At 46.4% G+C, this 22,791-nt stretch overlaps 2 protein-coding genes across 2 annotated transcripts; one reads left to right on the top strand and one right to left on the bottom strand.

Moving 5' to 3' along the window:
• Nucleotides 1-3,635: 3,635 nt before the first annotated feature.
• Ccs (copper chaperone for superoxide dismutase) lies at nucleotides 3,636-16,507 on the bottom strand. The gene is made up of 8 exons (XM_059263108.1): nucleotides 16,278-16,507; nucleotides 15,911-15,983; nucleotides 11,353-11,490; nucleotides 10,587-10,764; nucleotides 10,098-10,158; nucleotides 4,181-4,258; nucleotides 4,007-4,110; nucleotides 3,636-3,901 (listed from the first exon to the last, which is right to left on the bottom strand). The coding sequence occupies exons 1-8, from the start codon at nucleotides 16,314-16,316 to the stop codon at nucleotides 3,745-3,747; spliced, it is 828 nt and encodes a 275-aa protein (XP_059119091.1). The 5' UTR covers nucleotides 16,317-16,507; the 3' UTR covers nucleotides 3,636-3,744.
• Ccdc87 (coiled-coil domain containing 87) lies at nucleotides 16,329-19,850 on the top strand. The gene has a single exon (XM_059263099.1). The coding sequence runs from the start codon at nucleotides 16,553-16,555 to the stop codon at nucleotides 19,115-19,117; it is 2,565 nt and encodes an 854-aa protein (XP_059119082.1). The 5' UTR covers nucleotides 16,329-16,552; the 3' UTR covers nucleotides 19,118-19,850.
• Nucleotides 19,851-22,791: the final 2,941 nt, after the last annotated feature.

Here is a 22,791-nt window from a genome sequence, read left to right as displayed (position 1 = left end):
GGCCTCGAACTCACAGAGATCCGCCTGGCTCTGCCTCCCGAGTGCTGGGATTAAAGGCATGCGCCACCACCGCCCGGCCTGTTTATCTTCTTGAACACCGGATTTAGCTCCATTCCACTTCCTGGTGCTCCTTTTTTCTTCAAATATTTTTCCTTGCTCAGCTCGCTCCTTTTCACTATATGCCTTCATTAGAGTTAAGGCTAGTAACCACACAACAGAGTCAATACTAGGCTGGTTTGAGGTATCCGCTGCCAAGGGAATTATTCCAAAGCTCTTTGCTTTAGCCTTGGGCAGCCTTTTTGGACAAGGGCAAAAAGCAGCCACATTCTTCACCAAACCATCACAAGAACGATTTCTAGGCAACATACTAAAATTCTTCTCCTCTGAAACATCTTGAGGCAGCTCCCCCACAGTTCAAATCACTCTTAGCATCACTGTCTTTCATGCCCCTACTAGTATGGCCCATCAAGCAGTGCTTAAAGCATTCCACTGCTTTTATAACCCAAAGTAACAATACCCAAATTCCTCCAAACAAAAGCAGAGCATTCATGAATTTTGATAATCTATGAGGGCCCAGAATCCAAACCATGTGAATACTTTAATCATTAATGTAAATGAAATGTGTTTTTCAGCTACATTTAGTGACTTACTTTACCTCCAAGAGTCCCCCACACAAGAGTGCATGCAAATGACCAGGAAGTAGGGAAAGGGGTCCTAGGCCCAAGCTTCAAAAGATTGGTGCACTGGACCCAAGGGGAGAAATAAAACCAGCAGAACAGCCAGAAGGAACAGGGTCCAAGGCCTGCCACTGCAGTGACCTTGAAGCAGGAAAGAGGTAAGGCTGGGAATTGGGAGTGGAGCCAGGAGGCACAAAGTCAAGGCCAGCTATAAAAACCACTGCCCGGTTCTAAGCAGGTGGCAGAGAGGACAAAGTTTGTGGTCTGACAGCTCACCCAGTCATGAAAACAGCTTTGTCAGGATGAGCAAGCCTGATGTGGCCCACGGAATGCTGTTGGGGACAGAATAGATAGTAGGGAGCCTGAATCTAGGACCCACAGCCATTTCCCAGTTAGCAGCCATCTGCCAAGAAGAGACCTTCGTTGGGATTCCCTCGAGTACTCCATGGAGTCTCAGGCTCATAGCCACAGCTTCCTTAACCTGTACATCTCAGGTTCTGTGCCATGCATTATTTCTTAATTAGGCGGAAAGCAGGGCATGGTCATTTTAGCATTTGGGAGGAGAAGGCAGGAGGATCAAGAGTGTAAGGTCATCCTCAGCTATAGAGGGAGTCAGAGGCTAACCTAGATTACAAGAGTTCGAGGCTAGCCAGGTCTACAAAGGATGGCTAGGGCTGTCTCAAAAAACCAAAAAACAACAACCAAAAAAAAAAAAAAATTAAAGTTTAGGAGAGGCGGGCATTGCGGCACATTCCTTAATCCTAGCATTTGGGAGGCAAAGGAAGGTGAATCCCTCTGAGTTTGAGGCCAGCTTGGTCTACATAGTGAGCTCCAGAACATCCAGGGCTATATAGAGAGATTCTGCCCCAAAACAAACAATATATTCTGGGAGAAAGAAATAGAAATATATTTTAGTAATCTAACTAATATGTATAATATAAATAATGATCTATAAGATAGTGTGTAATAAAAGGGCCAATGATATGGCTCAGTGGGTAAAGGCACTTGCCATGAGAATCTGGCAAATTGAGTTAGAGTTACATAAAGACAGGAGAGAACCAACTCCACAAAGTTGTCTTCTGACCTCCACATGCCTGCCTTGTCACAAGTGTATGCACACAGTAATAAAAATAGCCACATGCAATAATGCATAGTATACTGTAATATGTAATTATGATACACAATATACATTATGTATAAAAATATTATAACCAGACATTTATGTATGATCCTCTTTATAACCAAATAAAAAAGGCATAAGTTTCATGAAAAAAAAATTAGATTAACTGAGAGTAAAAATGGGGGCTGCAGAGATGGCTCAGCAGTTAAGAACACTGGCTGCTCTTCCAGAGGTCCTGAGTTCAATTCCCAGCAACCACATGGTGGCTCACAACCATCTATAATGGAATCCAATGCTCTCTTCTGCTGTGCAGACATACATGCATACAGAGCACTCATATACATAAAATACACAAGTAAAAATACGTAAATCTTGTGCCACACAAGCTTGAAGACCTGGGTTCGGATCCCCAGGATCCATATAAATGCTCAGGAGATGGAGACAGGAGGTTTGTGGAGCAAATTGGCATAGCCAAATAAGCAAACTCTGTTTCAGTATTTAACATAGAAAATAACTATGGAAGACAATGGATGTTGTAGCAAGAGATCTCAAAGAGCATTGCATCTGGCTTGAATTCCAGAACGTTAGCACCTAGGCTTTGAACTGCCTTTTGTAATTGTCTTTTGTGATTGTTACCTTTGTTTGAAGTGTTTGATTATTATCTGAGTTCTTCCTGAAGGAGTCAGAGCCTTTGCAAAACTTAGTTATGAGATGACTTAGAAAACCAAGATGTCTCATAGCTAAAACTTGCTTGGGCAAATGGTTCCTTCAAACAACTCCAGATAAGAGGTTTTGGTATTTGGAAATTGACTTGCTAAGAGATGTAAAGTATGTAACAATAAAAGAAGGTTTTTGTGAAGCAATGGGTAGTCAGTTCACCAGAAGCTGGCTCCCCTGCTGCTCTGCTAAGCCAAAATTCATCTTGGAGTGATCCTAATTCTTCCATGGGCCCATGCAAAACAGAACACCAACAGGATGTCAACTTCTCCTCTCCATATGCATGCACACAGCCATGCATACCACATACACATACACACAAAAAGAGTAAAAGAAAACAACTCAAGAGGTTAAGTGTTTAAAGGGGAAGGGACATGCATCGCAGGGGACACAGGCATACCTCGAATCCCAGGACAGGAGGCAGCTGGCCACACCATGACCCGATTTGGGGATTGCAGGGTGGCCAGACTCTCCAGCAGCTCTCGGGCTTTCTCTAGGCATCTGCCTCATTCCTCTGGCTTTTTGGCCTGGCTTTTTTTTTTCTGATACTCAGTTGACGAGGAAGAGAAAAAGGTCACTGTTTCACTGTCCCCATCCACAGAGAAAAGAGACCTAATGCTAGATCCCAGATTTCTTGGAGACACAGGCCCAGGTTGGGTCAAGAGTTCTTTTAGGGGCTGGAGAGATGGCTCAGAGGTTAAGAGCACTGACTGCTCTTCCAGAGGTCCTGAGTTCAATTCCCAGCAACCACATGGTGGCTCACAACCATCTGTAATGAGATCTGGTGCCCTCTTCTGGTCATACATGCTGTATACAAAATAAATAAATAAATCTTTAAAAAAAAAAAAAAAAAAAAAAAAAAGAGTTCTTTTAGTTCTATTCAGTAGTAGTGAGGGACTTAGGGAGATCACACACAAACATGTAACTACTATAGCCCTTTATCATGACTCCAAGGAGGATAAGGAATACTCAGGATATATATATATATATATATATATATATATATATGGACTTAAAGTTATTTGGTACAAATTCCAATGGGTAGCTCTGGATGCGGACAGCAGAGAGACTCTACTTACCAAGCCCATTCAAGGACACAGAGACACAGAAACACAAAGTGCTATATGAAAATAACAATTTAATTTGCTAAGAATACAGCAACCTCTACCCTGTTCCCTCTGCAGGTAGATGTTCAGCCAGGGGGACAAAATAACCTGAGATGGGCCCTGATCAGAGGTGAGCAGGGGGCTGGGGTGAGGAGTCTTTTCGGCCTTCACCAGCAATGGGCCTTCCTCGCTCCTCCCAGATAGTGAGGCCATCACAGGAACAGATCTGCTTGGGGTTCTGGAAAAGCCCAGCAGAGCGTGCGATGATGCCACAGGCCAACCTGTGGAAGGATGTATGGTCAGCATGGGCCTTCTCTAGGCCTCCTCAGGGTTCCATGTGCCCTACTGGCACATCAATGCCTCCTGCTGTGGGTGGCAAGACTCACCTCTTGCCAGAGTTCCCTGTGATCTTGGATAAGGGATGGTTTCCCCGGCCCAGGTCATCTTCTCCCTCATCAATAACCAGGCTGCGGCCAATCACATCCCACACCTTTGAAGGGAAACAACAGTCTCGACTCCGCTGTTCTTCGAGGAGGGTCCCCACATTCTTCCCATCTTACCTTCAGCTGTTTATCCTCTATCCGGAAGGTGGACCGGCCATCAGCCTCAGCCAGGATGTTGCCCAGATCTCCCCGGTGCTGGAATGAGACCCCACAGGGAAAAGAAAGTTACACAGTCACGGCTGGTATCTTCTGCCTTCCCAGCACCTGATTCCTCATCCCATCTCCCCAAGCTTCTAATTTCCTCCTGCAGGTGTCATTTGGAAGGACTCAAAGAAGATCCTGGACACTCCCTTCCCCGGGAGTGAAATCCAGGGCAGAAAGCCTCCATGCTGAAAAGAACCAGCATTCTCTGTTAGACTCAACTTCTTTCCCTACGAACCTGTTGTCTACCTGGCTTCCATTCCCAATTAGCTAAGTTCCTGTTCCTTCCTAAGCCCAAAGGTCCAGTTGCTCTGGAAGCCCTAGGCAAGCCTCCATTCCCCAAGGCTTAAGTTGGCTATGTTTGGCTTTTCTGACCATCACAGTGACCAGCACTACTTTCCTGACTCCCAGCCTCAAGGAACAAGAGGGAAGAAATATGAGTGGGCAGAGATGGCTTTGCCCACCTCTCCCTTGAAGGTAACAAGAAGGTCACAGAGGCTAGGGAAATGGCTCAATGGTTGTTATGCAAGTACGGGACCAGAGCTCAGATTCTCAGCAGCCATGTGAAAGCTTATCACATGACCATAATCCCAGTGCTAGGGGTACAGAAATAGGTGGGTCCTGGGAGCTCACCAGTCAGCCAATCTAGTGAAAACAGCAAGCATCGGTTTCTATGAAGAGACTCTGTCTCAAACGAATAAAGTGGAGAGCAATAAAGAAAGAAACGGAAGTCAACCTCTGGCCTCCACACACACAGGGACAGGCCTCCCCTGACACAGGACACACACACAATGTGTGTGTACTTCCCAGTGAAGACATTCTGCCAGGTATAGTGAGCAGTGTACACACTCCCCACTTTTAAAAGTGTCCAATATAGAACAGAGTGAGGACAACAGATACTGAGTTTTGAGGTGACAAGACCCAAGTGGTGAGCCACAGAAACCTACATCTGTGCAAAAAAAAAAAAAAAAAAAAAAATCATTTCCAAACTGATTCATGAGCAGATGCAAATGCCTAGGTTGGAGTGAGCTGGTTCCCATAGTCTCACAGCTGAGCACTTAAGAATGTCAGTGGCTTCTCTGGTCATAGTGGCCCACACCTTTAACCCCAGCACTCAGGAGGCAGAGGCAGACAGAGCTCTGTGAGTTTGAAGCCAAGCTGGTCTACACAGAGAGTTCCAGGACAGTCAGGGCTACATAGAGAAACTACATGTAAAAGATACAACAAACAAACAAAAAACGAACAAATAACCCCCCCACTCAAAAAAACAAACAAAAAAAAAAGACATTTGGTTTCTATTTTATCTGATCTAGAGGAACAGTTGGCAGGCACCTGGCATTTTTTTTGTCACACTGCCATATGCTAAAGAGAGTTCAAGATGGGGAAGATGAAGAGGACCTTGCCAACTGCTTCTGGGGTTGAAGAATAAGCCGGGCAGAATGACTGAAGGCATGACCTTGCAAGGGGGTCAGGGAAAAGTCTTTTCAATCCCTCCCCAAGAACTGGTCAGAGAGGCCTTCAATGCCACCCCAGGATGCTGGGCCCAGCCTGTACTTTTAGGTCCTAAAGAACCAAGAAGGGTTTCCACATGGTGCAAGGCAAGGCTCCTTTATATGTCAGAGGAATCCCATAGTATAGTAGAAAGGACTAGAGAGAGAGAGAGGGGAAGGAACCTGAGAGAGACTGTTAGCAGGTATGCAGGAGACAGCCAGGCTTGGATGTAATTTCCCATGCTGATTTTAATTCCATCTGGACAGGCCAGGCGCTGACACCCAGAAGAAAGTTGCTGAATACCGTGCTGTCTCCACTACGCCACTCTTGCTCATTTTTAGTCCATTTTCTGGAGAGATGGCTCAAATGATTTAAAATTCAAATAATTTTAGAGTCTTATACATGCTATGTATATGCTCTACAAATAGGCTACATCCATAATTTTTTGGGTTTTATTTTTACCTTTATTCTCTCTCTCTCTCTCTCTCTCTCTCTCTCTCTCTCTCTCTCTCTCTCTCTCTCTCTCTCTCTCTCTGTGTGTGTGTGTGTGTGTCTGTATCTGTGCATATTGAAGTGAGACAACTTACAGGAGACAGTTTTCTCCATCTTGTGGGTTTCTGGGTCAACCTCAGGTTGTCAGGATCAGCAACAAATGTCTTTATGCCATTTTGTTTTTGTTTTAGAGATGGGGTCACATGTAACCCTGAGTAGCCTTGAACTTGCTCTGTAGCCAAGGCTGGCCTTAAATTCCCAATCTTCCTAACTCAATACTAAGATTATAGGCATGTGCCACTATACCTAGGACAATTCTCTTAGTTTTATTTCCTTGGTCCCTTCTGATCCCATCCCAAGTGGGGTCGGAGGGCAAGGACACAAGGACCATGACAATCTTTGCCTTTTAGGAACATGTCTGCTGTCATGACTTAGCTGGTTTCCTCTGCCAGATCTGCCACCCCCAATCTCACCTCGTCCACATGGAGAGCTCCTCATCCTCATCCTTCAAACCCAAGGAGGCAGAGACCCTACAGACGCCCCTTCCCGTATTCACATTCTTTATGATTTACTCACTTTGGTGTGGACTGGATCAAGCGTCATTTCCTGGATTAGATTAGAGCATGGATCTGACTTCCATGTTGGATGCCCTCTCATCCTCTCACTCACGTGTCCTGAGAAACACCAGCTGCTGTGTGGTGAGCTGCTCTACAGAGAAGCTCCTGTGGCAAAAGACTGATGTCTGGCCAACAGCCAAGGCCTGCCAACAGCAACACTGACTGCAAGCGGCCAATAGGCATCGGGGAAGTGGACTTTCCCATGTTGAACTCCATGACTGAGCTCCAAGAGACTTTGAGCCAGAGGCACCCTGGTTTCTGCCCCAGAGAAACTGGGAGATGATAAATGCTTGTCACTTTATGACCCAATATTACTGGCATTTAATTCCAGTCAACATAACTTACATACTGAGCAGAAGCATGGCATTATGCAATGGACCAGACAAAAGAACAGTTCTATCCCACCTCAGAGCGGGAGGAAAAACTTTGATTGTTAGAAAAGTATGGAGCTGTCAAAAGTCCAACGATGAGTTACATGCATTAAGAAACACACAGGGGGCTGGAGAGATGGCTCAGAGGTTAAGAACACTGGCTGTTCTTCCAAAGGTCCTGAGTTCAATTCCCAGCACCCACATGGTGGCTCACAACCATCTGTAATGAGATCTGGTGCCCTCTTCTGGCCTGCAGGGATACATGCAGACAGAACATTGTATACATAATAAATAAATCTTAAAAAAAAAAAAAAAAAAAAAAGAAACACACAGGCTGCCGGTGGTGGTGGTGGTGGTGGTGGTGGTGGTGGTGGTGGTGGTGGTAGTGGTGGTGCACTCCTTTAATCCCAGCACTTGGGAGGCAGAGGCAGGAAAATCTCGGTGGCCAGCCTGGTCTACAGAGTGAGTTCCAGGACAGCCAGGGCTGTTACACAGAGAAACTATCTCAAAGAAAAACCAAAAAAAAAAAAAAAAAAAAGGAGGAGGAGAACAAGACAGACAGACAGACAGAGGCTGTGAAATGCTTTAAACCAGCATGTCTTATTATGTCCGTGGATTTTGGTGGTGGTGGTGGTGTTTCATTTTGTTTTATTTTAGAATATTTTCTTTAAAAAAAATTTTTTTTGAGACAAGTCTTACTATGTACCCCTGTTTGCCCCAGAACTCACTGTGTAGACCAGGCTAGATTCAAACTTCCAGTGCTTGCAGTGGGAGAAGCCCTCAATCCTGGGGAGGGGAAGCTGCCTGAGAAATGGCTGCTGCAGGAGTAAGGGAGAAGTGGCAGCTTCAGAAGCCGCTGTGTAACTTTGTACCACTCATTCATTGGATGCCAAATTTTGTTTTTATCTAAGTTGTTCTATTACCAATAAAGACTCAGGAGTCAGATATTGGGGTAAAAAACCTGCTAGATTAGAGAAGCAGCAGAGGAGCGGCCTGCTGACCTTCCTTTTTTGACCAGAGACCCAGCAAGCTTGTCTCTCCACATGCCCCAGACCAAAAAGACCAGGAATCTCTAAGTCTTTCCTTAGCATCTTCTCCGTCCATTTCCCTGGGTCCTCCGTACTTTCTATGGCTAATTCTAGTCACTGGCTCTGCCCCGTGACCCAAAGTTAATTTTATTAGCACAGTCTCGTAGTTTCACAGTGAGATCAAATATCCGGAAACACTATGTAACCCTAATTGGCTGGTCCTCACTGGGTAGACTAGGCTAGATTCAGACTTACAGTGCTCTGCCTTCCTTTGCCTCCCAAATGCTAGGATTAAAGTGTACCCATGATGGCCAGCTCTAAAGATTTATTTTTATTTTACTCATATTTATATATGTCTATATATGTGTGTATAGCACATTGTGTACGGGTGTCTGTGGAGCCAGAAGAGGGTATTGGATCCCCTGGAGCTGCAATTACAGGCAACTGTAAGCCACCCAACATGGGTGCTGGGAACTGAACTCGGATCTTCTGAAAGAAAAGCAAGCACCCTTAACCACTGAGCCATCTCTCTAGCCCCACAATTCTAAAACATTTTCATACTTTACTCGTTGAGCACTCCTAATTAAAAATAACCTAAACTCTTATCAGTCTTAGAATTTGTAACATCTAGATGTGGGATCTGTAACAGGAATGTTCAACTTGTACCACAGTTCCATGGGTTTGGGATGCCCAGCTTGTACCATGGTTCCACTGATTTTTGTGCCAGGAAGTTGTGGATTGACATCAAGACAAAAAGCAGGGCACAGGGACTCATGCCCAGCATCTCAACACTTAAGAGGTAGAGGAAGGAAGATCAAAACTTCAAGGTCATCCTGGGTTACAGCCTGGACTACTTGAGACCCTATCTCAAACAAAATAATAAAATGATAGAAAATTAAAACAAACTCTGGAATCTTGAGAGGATCTAAGAAGGAACTGGGGGTTTTCCAGCTCCTGGAACCAGGAACATAAAATCTCTGAGCAAAAAAGCAATGTTCTTGTGTTGGCTAATTTTGATTGTAAATTTGATTGGATTGACAAATACCTAAGAGATATGTAAAGCACACTTCTGGAGGGCTTTGACATAATCAATGGATTAATCCCTTGATACATTCATGATAGGTTGGTATTACTGGGAGATGGTGAAGGGTAGGAGATGGGGCTTGAATGGAGGAAATAGATCCCTAGGGAAATGTCCTTTGGGGCAGTATCTTGCCTGTCCTCTTCCTATGACCCTTTTCTCTGTTTTCTGGCTACCATGATGTGAACTGTTCTCTCCACCGTGACCTTCCTGCTCAATCAAACAATGGAATAATTACAGTACAGATACAGTCAGTTAAGACAAAGATCACTAAGGTGGCAGGAAACTCCCTGAAGACAGAAGAATTCTACGGTGGAAAATGAACCCCAAGTGTTACTGGGAATGCAGCTCAATGGCAGAGCACTTAGCTAGCATGTGTGTGGCCTTAGGTTCCAAGCCTAGCACTAGAAGAAAGGAAAGGGCTGACGGAAGAGGGGGTAAAGGGGGCAAGGATGGAAGAAGACAGGAAAAGAAAGAAGCCCCAAAGGTTCCTGCCAGGAGTATCTTTCTACGCAACCGTAGAATTCCCTAGTAGACTGTGAACTTCCTCAGGGCAGGCACTGGGCTGTACTGCATTGTATCCCTAGGACCTTGATCACAAGAAGCATCAAGTAAAGTTACTAAGCTCATCAGTCAGATGAGAAGGAGAGACCCACACACAAAACAATCACAGTCTAAGACCCAAGAACTGCCTGCCTACCTCTGAGTCCTGGGTTTTCTCTATGCTCAGACCCAGCCCAAACCTACACTTACCCGGTCAGTGTCCTGAGGGCCCCCATGAGATGCTCCATCTGGGTTAAAATGGTCCCCACAGCTAAGGATGAAAATTAGCAAATAGGTATCCAAATAATAGTGTCTAGGCCCTCTTCTCTGACCACCTTTATTCAGTCACTCATTCATTCATTCATTCAACAAACAGACCTATTCTATGCCAGGATTTGGGCAAAGAACATAGAAACTAGCACACTGATTATGCCTTCCTTGAGACACAGGAGAAAACAACCAATCATCTTACAGAAGACACCGATAAACATAGGGTCTCTTCCTTCCCTTTGTTTTGGAGTCACTCTCTACCTCAGATCTTGATTCCAATCCTCTGAGGCTTTTCATATGCCACTTAACCTCTTTAAGCCTCAGCTTCCTCATCTGTACACTGGGCCTGTGTCTATATGCCCCCACGAGAGTATTTTTGAGGACAGAAAGTGAAAGTGTGCAGCTACAGGGATGTTACAGATGACTTACCTATTGCAATCCTTTGTGAGATCCCCATACTGATGGACATGGAATCCATGCAGCCCAGGCTCCAGGCCATCAATGGTTCCCTCAATCAGGCAGAGCTCAGAGGTCAGCTGTAGGAAGCGGACCACGCCCTGTATGGCATTACGGCCCTCCAGAATGGCTACTGCTGCTCCTAGGTTCTCTGCAAGGTATGAAATGCTCACTGTCTTTCCATCTCACCCAGCCCCTGATGGACCAGCCTGACTCCATTTTAAGAATAAAAGTCATCTGGTTACAAGGTCAAAATAAGTTCATTCCTGTTTTCTGTAAAACTTGGGTTTGACCATGTATTGACCCATTTTCTGGAATCTGACATGTTCTACACCCTGCACCCTGACCTTCACCTTCATAAGATAAAATGTTCTGCCAAGTTACCAAAAGCCTTGGAACCCTCCTAGTCTTGCAGTTTTTTGGGGGCTATATAAGCCCCACTTTTTCTTATGTTCAAAGCTATTTGAGAACCTTGCTTTAGGGAGATAGCCCTATCTAACAAAAAATAAACCTTGCTTAATTCGACTAAAGAATTTGGGTCTTTACTCTCGTTCCACAGGATTAACAACCTGTCCTTTCAGCACCTTGGACAGGCAGGGAAGGAATCTCACATAACTTTCATAACTCCCCAAAGTCAATCCAGCCCAGTCCTGAGACTCCTGTGGTTAGATTTACACCAGTTCTTGCTCCAGCCCTTCAACCCCAGAGGACAAGGCCAATACTATAAGCAGTCACTCACGTAACTGGCTGCTGCCCATGCCCTTGAGTACAGCCTGTCTCCCTGTGCTTTCCAGGAGTGCTTGCACCTCCTGGCTGGGAAGAGTGGTCTGCACCAACACCATTTGATTCTCCAATTGCACCTCCACACTCTGGACACCTGGTAGAGACAGAGGGAGAGGTCAGCAGAGGGCCGGCATCACATGGTAGCACAACATTTCCCCATCCTCATTTTTACAAAGCTTTGCATGGCCAGAGGTAAAACCTGGGAGCTTCCTTCTATTATTAAGAACTTAGGTGTGGTATTTTTGTGAGTCCCGTGTGTGTATGTAATGTGAGGAGTGGAATTCAAAGGCCTCTCACACACTAGGCAAGTGCCCTGTCACTCACTGAGCTACACTCTGGCCCATTTTTTGAGTTCTTATTACATGTCAGATATTATCTTACTTTTTAGTTTATTGAGGCAGGGTCTCACTAGGTAGCCCAGGCTGGTCTGGAATTCAATATTTAGCCTAGCTTGGCTTTGAACTTGAGGTGAGGTGATTCCTCTGCCTCAACTTTCTAAATTCTAGGATTACAGGCATGTCCCACCATACCTGGCTTATAACTTTTGAAACATAGAAAATTCTCTTTTTTTTTTTTTTTTTTTTTTTTGGTTTTTTGAGATACGGTTTCTCTATGTAGCCTGTCCTGGATCTTGCTCTGTAGACCAGGCTGGCCTCAGACTCACAGAGATCCACCTGGCTCTGCCTCCCAAGTGCTGGGATTAAAGGCGTGCGCCACCACCGCCTGGCAAAAATTCTTTATAAAAATTTTTTATTAAAAGTGGGCTAACCTGGAACCTATATATAAAGGTGGAAGAAGAGAACTGACTCCTCAAAGTTGTCCTTTGCCCTCCATATACATGCTGTGGCATGGGTGTCCCCCACCAAGCAAATAAATAAATAAATCTTAAAAGTGGGCTAACTATATCAGCATTATTTTTTTTTCCAAGATTTTATTTATCATGTATACAGTGAGTGTTCAGCCTGCAGGCCAGAAGAGGGCACCAGATCTCATTGTAGATGGTTGTGAACCACCATGTGGTTGCTGGGAATTGAACTCAGGACCTCTGGAAGAACAGCCAGTGTTCTTAATCTCTGAGCCATCTCTCCAGCCCTATATCAGCATTATTAATAACAGCTGAAAGCTGAACATTACCCAAATGTCCATCAACTGCGTGACAAGATATGAAGTACAAACATATGCTGCAGCATAGATGAGGGCATCATTCTGCTACATGCAAACCAGCCACAAATGGCCACATGGAGTATATGATATCGACAGGAAATAGGTTAGAGGACGGAGTGTGTGTGTGTGTGTGTGTGTGTGTGTGTGTGTGTGTGTGTGTGTGATATCAACAGGAAGGTGATAGAGGATACAGGATTTCTTTAGACAGTAATGAGTATACAACCAATAGAGATGCTGGCTGGATAGCTCACTGAATGAATTAACTGAACTGTATACTTCAAATGGGTGAATTTTGTAGCATGTGAATTTTAGCTCAACAAAGCTGTTGCACACACTAAGAAAGAGGGGACCACTGCTCCATCCCGAGAGCTGACAATGAGCACGTACCACGAACTCAGTCTCTGTGTTATTTAAGATTTATTTATTATGTGTATGAGTGCTCTGCCCACATGTATATATGTGCACCATTTGCAGGCAGTGCCTGCAGTGGCCCTAAAAGGACAATGGATCCCCTGGAAGTAGTTACAGACCACTGTGAGCCATCATGTGGGTGCTAGAAACGGAACCTAGGTCCTCTGCAAGAGCAGCCCGTGTTCTTACCCCTGTGTCATCCCTCCAGCCCATTAAGCCCTTTTTGATGCGTTTTACCTACATGGCTTTATTTCATAATCACAGTAACCCTGGGAATTTATCTCTGTTTTACAGATAAGGATATCAAGGCACAGAACAATGAAGCAATTTATTGAAAGCAGGTAGATTGCAGAACTGCAACTCAGTCCAGGGAGCCTAGCTACAGAACAAAAACAATGAACCCAAACCTTCTACTCACCCTAAGAAGAGCCCCTAGCGCAGGCTTCCTAGGACTCCCCCAATGCCCCCCCCCACCTCCGCTGAGCAGTCCACCTGCACTGACTATAATCCTTTGTATGTTTTGGAATGGTAAGAGAAAATCTAATGGAGGAGCCATTCCACTAAGATAGCACACTCTGGCCAAAGCTTTTCCAAGATATAGTAGGGCCTGCTACTTCCTATAAAGCATTCTTGCTGGAAAAACAGACAAGCAGGGCTTCAGCTGGACACAGAGCAATTTCAAGGCTTCAGTGGGTTTCTTAGGCATCAAAAAGAGACTTTCTGATAACTATGTTTTCTGGTCTGAGTAAGAACCAGTTTGGCTTTCTCATAGCTGGGCAGGAGAGTTTCAGTGTACAGAATACACTGAGCGAGCGAGCAAGTTGCCCAAGGCCTTGGGAAAGAGAGCCTTACTCTCCTCCCTGGGGCAAATGGGAGGAGCTCCAACTTCACATCTGCCCTACAGTAACTGTGGCCTCTCTTTTCTCCTCACCGAGCCCTACCAAAGCACGGCTTGGCCATACTCCAAGAGCCACCTGTCAAACAGAACCTCTGCTCTGCTGGAAACACTACCTTCTTCTGGAGCAGACTGAGCCAGGAATTTAAGAGGGGATAGTCACAAAGCATTCTGCTCTGTCCTTCCCACATCAAGAGCACAGTGTCAGCTCCTCCTGGGAGTTCTTGGGTCTGGGAATCCACCCTATGCCCAGGCCAGGCTATCAGAAAATCTTATCTGCTGTATGTGCAAAACACATTCAGGCCTCAGCACTTATCCTAGACACCTCACTTCTCCTTAGCCTGCTCAAGAACCCTATCTATGGGCTCCCTGTTTTCTTTGTTGACGCCTTAGTACAGCGGTTCTCAACCTTCCTAATGCTGCAACCTTTTAATATAGTTCCTCATGTTGTAGTGACCCCCCAACTATAAAATTATTTTTGTTGCTACTCTATAACTGTAATTCTGGTATTGTTATGAATTGTAATGTGTAAATATCTGATATGTGACCCCTGTGAAAGGGTCCTTCAGCCCCCAAGGGGTCACAATTCACAGGTTGAGAACCATTGCTTTAGTGTCTTGCCAAGGTGGTCTTTCTTTCTTTTTTTTTTTTTTTTTTTTTTGTGTGTGTGTGTATGCATGTTCCAGAGTCTGGGGGCATATACTAGGTTGGTGCATATGGAGGCCATATGTCTTCCTTGATTGCTCTCTTACCTTTTCTGTTGAGGCAGGTTCTGTCACTTGAATCAGAGTACACTGATTTGGCTAGTCTAGCTAGCAAGCTTGCCCTGGGATCCCCATCTCTATCTTCTGAGTGCTGGGACTGCAGGTGGGCTGCCACCCCTGTCTGGCATTTACGCAGGTGCTGCGAATCTCATACTGATGCAGCTAGCACTTTTACCAGCTCAGCCATCTCCCTAGCCCCAGCAGGTAAACTATTTTTGGCACAAGATTGACAGCTGGAAGCAGAGAAACAACACCACAAAGTTGTCCTGTGACCTCCACATGCATAACCCCCTCCCACAAACACATCATGTACAAATTCACTAATAATAAATTTAAAAAAAATCAGTTCCAGGATGGTCGTGGTGGCACACACCTTTCATCTCAGCACTAGGGAGGCAGAGGCAAGCAGATCTCTGTGAGTTGAAGGCCAACTTGGTCAGGACAGCCTGGGCTATGTATAGAGACCTTGTCTCAAAAAAAAAAAGAAAAAAGAAAAAGAAAGAGAGAGAGAATCAGCTCCCCAGTCACCTCCTAGCACACCACCACCTTTGCCTCTAGGCCTTTCCTCTCACAATCACCTGAGATTAACTGGGCGCTCACTACATGCTCGAGACTTGCATCAACAAATTCATTCTTCATGACAATCCTGAGTTATGAACACCATTCAAACACTGCAGAAACAGAGGCATAGAAAGGAAGCATGAGCCAGGCAGTGGTGGCACCCGCCTTTAATTCTAGCACTCGGGAGGCAGAGCTAGGCGGATCTCTGTGAGTTCCAGGCCTGCCTTGTGAGTGAGATCCAGGACAGGCACCAAAACTACACAGAGAAACCCAGTCTCGAAGAAAAAAAAAAAAAACCAAAGAAAAAGAAAGCCAGTTTCCAGTGTCCTGAAGATGACTCTGCCTTTCATCTTTCTAGTTGTGCCAGGCCGCAAACTTCCTGGCTTAAACTCCCTAAGTTGGGCCAAGACTGCTGTTTGCTTTATCAGAACAGCAAGACCTCAGGTGTCCCTCAGACCGCCCTCGATAGGAGGAGCTATACAACTCCTGCTGCTGGGTCCTGAGGCTCAGCAGGCCGGAGAGGCAGAGTTAGTAGAGAGAGCTCTGGCAAGCCAAGCTTGAGGCCTGCACTCTAGGCCTCTAGGCTCTGCCTCTGGGTCTCTGTGTGACTCTGAGAAGTTTCTTTTCGTTCTCTAAGTATCTCTCTAAATCTGTATAACGGGAAGAAGGCTAAACATAAACCTTTGGGCTGACCCCAGAAAGCTTTATCCTGCTCTTACCTGTCACCCCTTGCAGGGTCTTGTGCACCGCGTCCACACAGCTCTGACAGGTCATCTGCACTGCAAACTCCAGCTGTAAGGGCAGCAGGGCTAGGTACATGTCAGGCGTTATCCTGATTCACCACCTTCCCTAGGATGACTCTGGGCACACGTCAAAGATGACTTCTGTTCAAATTCCTTCTTCATTATCTCATGAGCATTCCAGGATGGTGGTCTCATCGTCCCACACCCACAATGCGAGAGGCAAACCTATCCCCACCCCGGGATTTCATCCCTCCCCAGGAGCCTGCTCTTTCCTGGCTTCCCAAGATAACGAGCACCCCAAGAGCTGAAGTTATGCGAGGCTTCACACGAAGCTTCTACTCACCGCGCACATGGTCCCACCGTCCCCGGAATCCGACGCCATCTGGGATGTAGTCAACTGCCTGGGCAGCAAAACAACTAGGGTCCAGAGACCAACACTACTCCGTCTTGTGGGGTGGGCGGAGCCTCAAGAGCCACCCTTTGCTCCACCTCCTTGGCGCGTGCGCATGCTAGGCCCTAGGCCTACCGGCTGCGCAGGCGCATTGATGCCATTGGCCCTGGTTTCCTTAGTAACCATTTGGCGTCCTCTACCGGCTCAGCGGCGCCACATGCGTAAAGATGGAGCCACAGAATCAGGAGCCCGACCTCAAGCCGGTTTACCACCGGTTGCTGAGTCCGCTGTCTCTCTTCCCCCGCAAGGCGACGCCTCCAGAGCCTCCGAAGAGACGCTCGCAGGAGGTCTCGACTTTGCAATCTATCCCGCTCGCGAAGCTAAAAGTGGGGCCGCTGTGCCGCCAGGTATCCAAGCGACTAGCAGGCAGCGGGCGGGCGGCGCGGGTGACTCCCAAGGATCGACTCCGACTCACCCAGGTTATCCTAGATGAGCTGAAGTGCAGCTGGCAGGAACCTCCTACAGAACCTATTTTGAACTACGAGAACAACCAGAAGCTGCGGAAGCGGTTGGAGTCCTACGTGCTGATCTGTAGTGAGCAGCTCTTCATACGCTACCTGCACCTGCTGGTGACCCTGCCGGCCACTAGAAGGGTCTTCACTGAGTCGGCCACCCTCAGCCGGTTGGCAGCCAACCTTGCCAGGGATTGCACAATCTTCCTCACCAGTCCCGATGTCTACCGCTGCCTGCTGGCTGATTTTCAGACCCTGCTGAATTTAGAGCAGACCCGGAGAGGCATATCCAAGCTGCGCCCCCCAGTCTGTCCCCCTGGGACTTTCAAACTCTGTCCAATCCCCTGGCCCCACAGCACCGGCTTGGACCAAGTGCCATGCTCTAGCCTCAACCTGAACTACCTTGTCCAACTCAGCCGCCCATGTGATTTCCCCAGTGAGCCCGAACCTGATCCAGTGAAGGAGCTGAAATCTATCCCCCAGCTGAAGGGTAAAAAGCGGCTCCTCTGGGTGCCCTCCGCAAAAAAGGAAAAGGAAGTTGAGGTGAGTTCCGCACAGATGGTACCACTGCCTAGCCATTCTCCTCCTAGCAGTGAGATTTCCCACTTCCCCACTTCACCAATCTACCCCAGGCTCCTGAGGGGCCAGTCCATGCCCTGTCTTCGTGAAGGGTGGAATCTGGCAGATGAGTTGGGCCTCCCTCCTCTCTCCCCTCATCCTCTCACCCCGCTGATCTTGGCTCCAGAGAGTAAACCACTGCCGTTTGGGGACCTGGCGGCTGAGGATCTGAAGCAGAAGACAAAGATTATGGCAATGGAGTGGGCTCGCTACTCACCACTGGAATCTGGCCTGCCCCCACTCCTCGGGGTCCTTACCAGGCGCCTAACTGCCCAGCACCACATAGAGAACCTGCAGCAAATGCTGAAGAGCCTGCAGGAAGAAGAAGCCTCCGGACAGTGGGATCTCCGCCCCCCAAGAATCGCTCCACTTCACCCACAGCCAGTGACTATTACTTTGAAGCTACAAAATCAGGTCGTGGTCCAAGTAGCTACTGTGCAACTCTCTGACAGATACTTTTCTGACACTTTCCACGTTGAGGGGGCTGGAGTCCTATACAACCATCTGGCTGGGGAACTGGATTGCAAAGCCATCGAAGAAATGGATTCTGATCGTCTTGTTGGCAATAGCACCAAAGAGGTGTACAAGGAATTGATGAGCCGAGTCTCTACTAGTCACCTCTCTTTTGATGAAGGACCCCAGATTGAGCCCTCGGCAGATAAAGATTGGTCCACCTACCTGTCCTCTGCTTTTATATACCAAGATAAACATAACCCTGTCATCAACCATGATCTGGTTGGACTTTATTCCAAGAGATCAAGCACTCAGCTGTTGTGCCCTGAGAAGACGCCTTCTCCCACATTACTCCAAAAGGGCAGAAGCTGGGACAAGTGGCCAAACAAGACTGTATGGATGAATTGGTGGAAAACCTCTGTGTCTTCGGAAGACTACTTAAAGTACCTCATCACTCAGGAGACAGATTTCCTCCATGTCATCTTCCAAATGTATGAAGAAGAGGCTTCTGTGGAGATACCGGTCCCTGCCAAAGAGTCCCTGGAGATTCAGCACCCTCCTCCCCTGCTGGATGATGAAGAGCCAGACTTTGTGCCAGGAAAGTGGGATTGGAGTTCAGTGATAGAGGACAGCTCAGGACCTGGGAAAGCCCACATCCTAAATCTGCAGCAGCGTCTAGAACGACTGTGGGTCGTGTTGGAAGTCCCTGACCAGAGCCGGCTGGACATGGTCATTAAGTACAGCTCCAACGCACGCCTGCAGCAGCTACCAGCATTGATCAGGGCCTGGGAGCGGGTCCTGAAGCCCATTCAGACCCGGGAGTTGTTGCTAGGGAGACTGGAGTGGTTTGAACGACAAGCCTCCGACCCCAACCGGTTCTTCCAAAAGCCTGACTTGATGCTGAGTCGACTCCTGGAGGAGAATCAGATCCGGAGCCATATCCGAAGGAAGCTCAGTCTAATGGAGTCTTCTTTGATTTCCTTGCTGGAAAAGATAGAGTTAGTGTTTGGGGAGCCAGTGACCTTCAAAGGGCGGCCTTATCTAGAGAAGATGAAGCAGGACAAAGTGGAGATGCTCTATTGGCTCCAGCAGCAGCGGCGGGTTCGCAATCTGCTCCGGGCCCAGAGAACCTTCCAACAACCGTCCCTACTTGCAAGGAGCCGCAGCCGGGCTTTAATAGCTCCTGGGAATAGTCCTATTGCCCGCTAAGGAGACCAAATGTCCTCAAAGCCCCTCCTCACCTCCCAAACACCCAGACACTCACATAGACCTCTCAATGGCTTTAGAACAACTATGGCTATTTCTACAAGGGACTGAGATTGTTTGTCTTGGCACTCTAGATAAAAGGATTCCCCAAACCTGGTACCCCATGTATGTCAACAGTGCTGCACAGTACAACCAGAATCCCTTATCAGGTGGTCCCTTGGAGTTCATTATAACAGAGAAGGTCAGACAGAGCAAGTCATGATCTTGAAAACAATTCAGTTTAGTGTCACTATCTTACTATATTAAATTGGCTGATTAGAGCTCCAAGTCACTCGTGTTTAGGCTCAATAGCATAATACTTAAGTGCTACAGCTCTGATATTAACAGATGTATGTAAATCCTGTCTGTATGGCTTAGGTCAAGTTGCTAAACTTCTCGGTACTTGTCAAATGAGGAGTTAGGTCCCAGTTGTTACTTCCAGTGCTCACACATTGTTGGCGGGGCTGAAACATTTTTTTCTTTCTTTTTCTTTTTCTTTTTTTCTTTTTGAGACAGGATTTCTCTGTGTGTATCCCTGTCTGGAACTCACTCTGTAGACCAGGCTGGGCTCGAACTCAGAGATCTGCCTGCTTCTACTTCCCAAGTCCTGGGATTAAAGGCGTGTGGCACAGCCACCAGCTTAAAACATCCTTAATTAGATTTTTTACTTGTTAATAAAAGCACTTGGTATATAAAAGTGTGTACTGAAAAGTAAGTTTCTGGGGCTGGAAAGACAGCCTAGTGTAGCAGGAATCTTAGAGAGTCTTATTAATAAAATCAAACCCAGGGCCAGTTATTGGGATGAAATGCTGGATGGTCAGAGAGACAGAACAAGCCACAGCTAACCTCACCTGGCCAACTTCTCAGCTGGTCTTGTTTCCTCAGACTGGAAGCTTCTGTGTCCTCATGCCAATGGCTCTCAGATGAACTGCTGCTAGAAGCCTGAAAGCTTAACCAGCCAAATGCTTCTAGTTTCTGGTCCTCATGCCTTATATACCTTTCTGCTTTCTACCACCACTCCCTGGGATTAAAGGCGTGAGTCACCATGCCTGGTTGTTTCTAATGCGGCCTTGAACTCACAGAGATCCAGAGGGATTTCTGTCTCTGGAATGCTAGGATTAAAGGTGTGTGCTAACATTTTCTAGCCTAAGTATCTTGTGGCTTTTCTGTTCTCTGACCCCAGATAAGTTTATTAAGGTACACAATATTTTGGGGAACACAATACCACTACAGCCTAGTGGTTAAGAACATGTGCTGCTCCTCCAGAGGACTGAAGTTCGATTCCCAGCATCTACATCAGGCAGCTTGCAACCACCTGTAATTCCAGCATCTGACACTCCTGGCATCATCTGACACCTGCACATATGCACACAGACATACACATGCACACTCATACCTACACAATTAAAAATAATAAAAATTAGGCCGGGCGGTGGTGGCGCACGCCTTTAATCCCAGCACTCGGGAGGCAGAGCCAGGCAGATCTCTGTGAGTTCGAGGCCAGCCTGGGCTACCAAGTGAGTCCCAGGAAAGGCGCAAAGCTACACAGAGAGACCCTGTCTCGAAAAACCAAAAAAAAAAAAAAAAAAAAAAAATAATAATAATAAAAATTAGCTAGGTGGTGGTGGTGCATGCCTTTAATCCCACCCAGCACTTGGGAGGCAGAAGCAGGCAAATCTCTGAAAGATCAAGGCCAGCCTGGTCTACAGAGCAAGTTTCAAGACAGCCAAGACTGTTACACAGAGAAACCCTATCTTGGAAAACCAATAATAATAGCAACAACAATAAAAAAACAAAAAGTAAGTTTCTTTTCTATCTCCAATCCTCAATTTCCTTCCTTGCAGATAACAATTGTTATCATATTCTGTATTTAGCAAATATTTGTTGAGCATCCACAAGGTGTTAAATTCATAATCTGTATGTTGCTTTCCTCTTTGTTCTTTTTGTTTTTTTGTTTGTTTTGCACTAAGTTCCAGGGAATACAGTCATCATGGAGGGAAGGTATGATGACAGGCACAGGGTATGGTTGGTCACATTACATCTACAGAGAAAGAGGAAGGCTAAATCTGTACAAGCTGCTGCTGCTTCTCCTCCTCTCTTCCTCCTCCTCCTCCTCCTTCTCCCTCTTCTCCTTCTTCTTCTTCTTCTTCTTCTTCTTCTCCTCCTCCTCCTCCTCCTCCTCCTCCTCCTCCTCCTCCTTCTCCTCCTCTTCTTCCTCTCCTCCTCCTTTGGTTTTTTGAGACAGAGTCTCTGGCTGTCCTGGAACTTATTATATAGATCAGACTGAACTTAAATTCACAGGGATCCACTTGCTTCTGCCTCCTGAGTGCTGGGATTAAAGGTGTGCACCACCATGGCTGACCTATCTATAGCTGGAGTTTTCTCCAGTCTTGCCTGGGCCCTCAGCCACTCAGACCCAAATAAACACACAGAGGCTTTTATTAATTAAAACTGTATGGCTTAATGGCTCAGGCTTCTTGCTAGCTAGATCTTACATCTTAAATTAACCCTTAATTCTTATTTATGTTTAGCCATGTGGCTTGGTACCTTTTCCCAGTTCTGCCTTCACATTCTTGCTTCCTCTGTGTCTGGCTGGCGACTCCTGACTCAGCCTTCCTGTTCCCAGAATTCTTCTCTCTTTGTCCTGCCTGTATTTCCTGCCTGGCTACTGGCCAATCAGCACTTTATTTATTAACCAATCAGAGCAACACATTCACAGCATACAGAACGATATCCACAGCGCCTATCTTTCTTCTTTTTATGCAACCCAGGACCCTTGTCCTTGGAATGATGCTACCTCATTTAGCATTGCCCCCACCCACTCAATCTAATCTAGATAATCTATCAGACATGTCCAGAGACCTGTCTCTTTGGTGATCTTAGATCCTGTAAAGTTAACCGTATTAATGATGATGCCATCAGTAAGTGAATTAAAGAGCTCTTCTCTCTCTGTGTCTCTCTGTGTCTCTCTGTCTCTCTCTCTCTCTGGTTTTTGAGAGGGGGTTTCTCTGTGTGTAGCTCTGGCTGTCCTGGAACTCATTCTGTAGACAAGATCTCTTCTCTTTGTTTACATTCTACTGGCAATAAACAGACCATAAACATGGCACTAAGCACATGGAATAATACAATGTTCTATGGTGGTGAGTACTGTGGGGAAAAAGAGAAAAAGTATTAAGGGAAGGGGAAATTAAGGGTGAGTAATATTTTAATTAAGGTGATCAGTGCAAGCCTCACCAAGAAGACAAAATCTGAGCAAAGGCAGAGGTGAAAAATAAAGCCTATAGACACCTGGGAGAACATTCCTGACAGCCATTGAGGAACTAGCTCCAAATCAGCAATGCTCAGGCTGCTCCATGGACAGCAAGATGTCCTGAGCCAGAGGAGGGGAATAAGAGGAAGAGGTGGACCAGACAAAGTTGTTGCAAGATACCAAAAGGCAGGGCCGGGGAGATGACTCAGCAGTTAAGAGTGCTCACTGCTCTTCCACAGGACCCAAGTTCAGGTCCTAGCACCCACATCATGTAGCCCACAACCTCCTGTAATTCCAGTACTTGGGAATCCAATGACCTCTGACTTTATCAGGCTCCAGGTATACACATGATGCATATAAACTCATGAATGCACACACACACACACAC

This window comes from Peromyscus eremicus, chromosome 1 (assembly GCF_949786415.1).
Source record: "Peromyscus eremicus chromosome 1, PerEre_H2_v1, whole genome shotgun sequence".
NCBI lineage: Eukaryota > Metazoa > Chordata > Mammalia > Rodentia > Cricetidae > Peromyscus > Peromyscus eremicus.
Note: the sequence above shows the minus strand (reverse complement) of the source record. Positions and strands in the feature narration are given on the sequence as shown.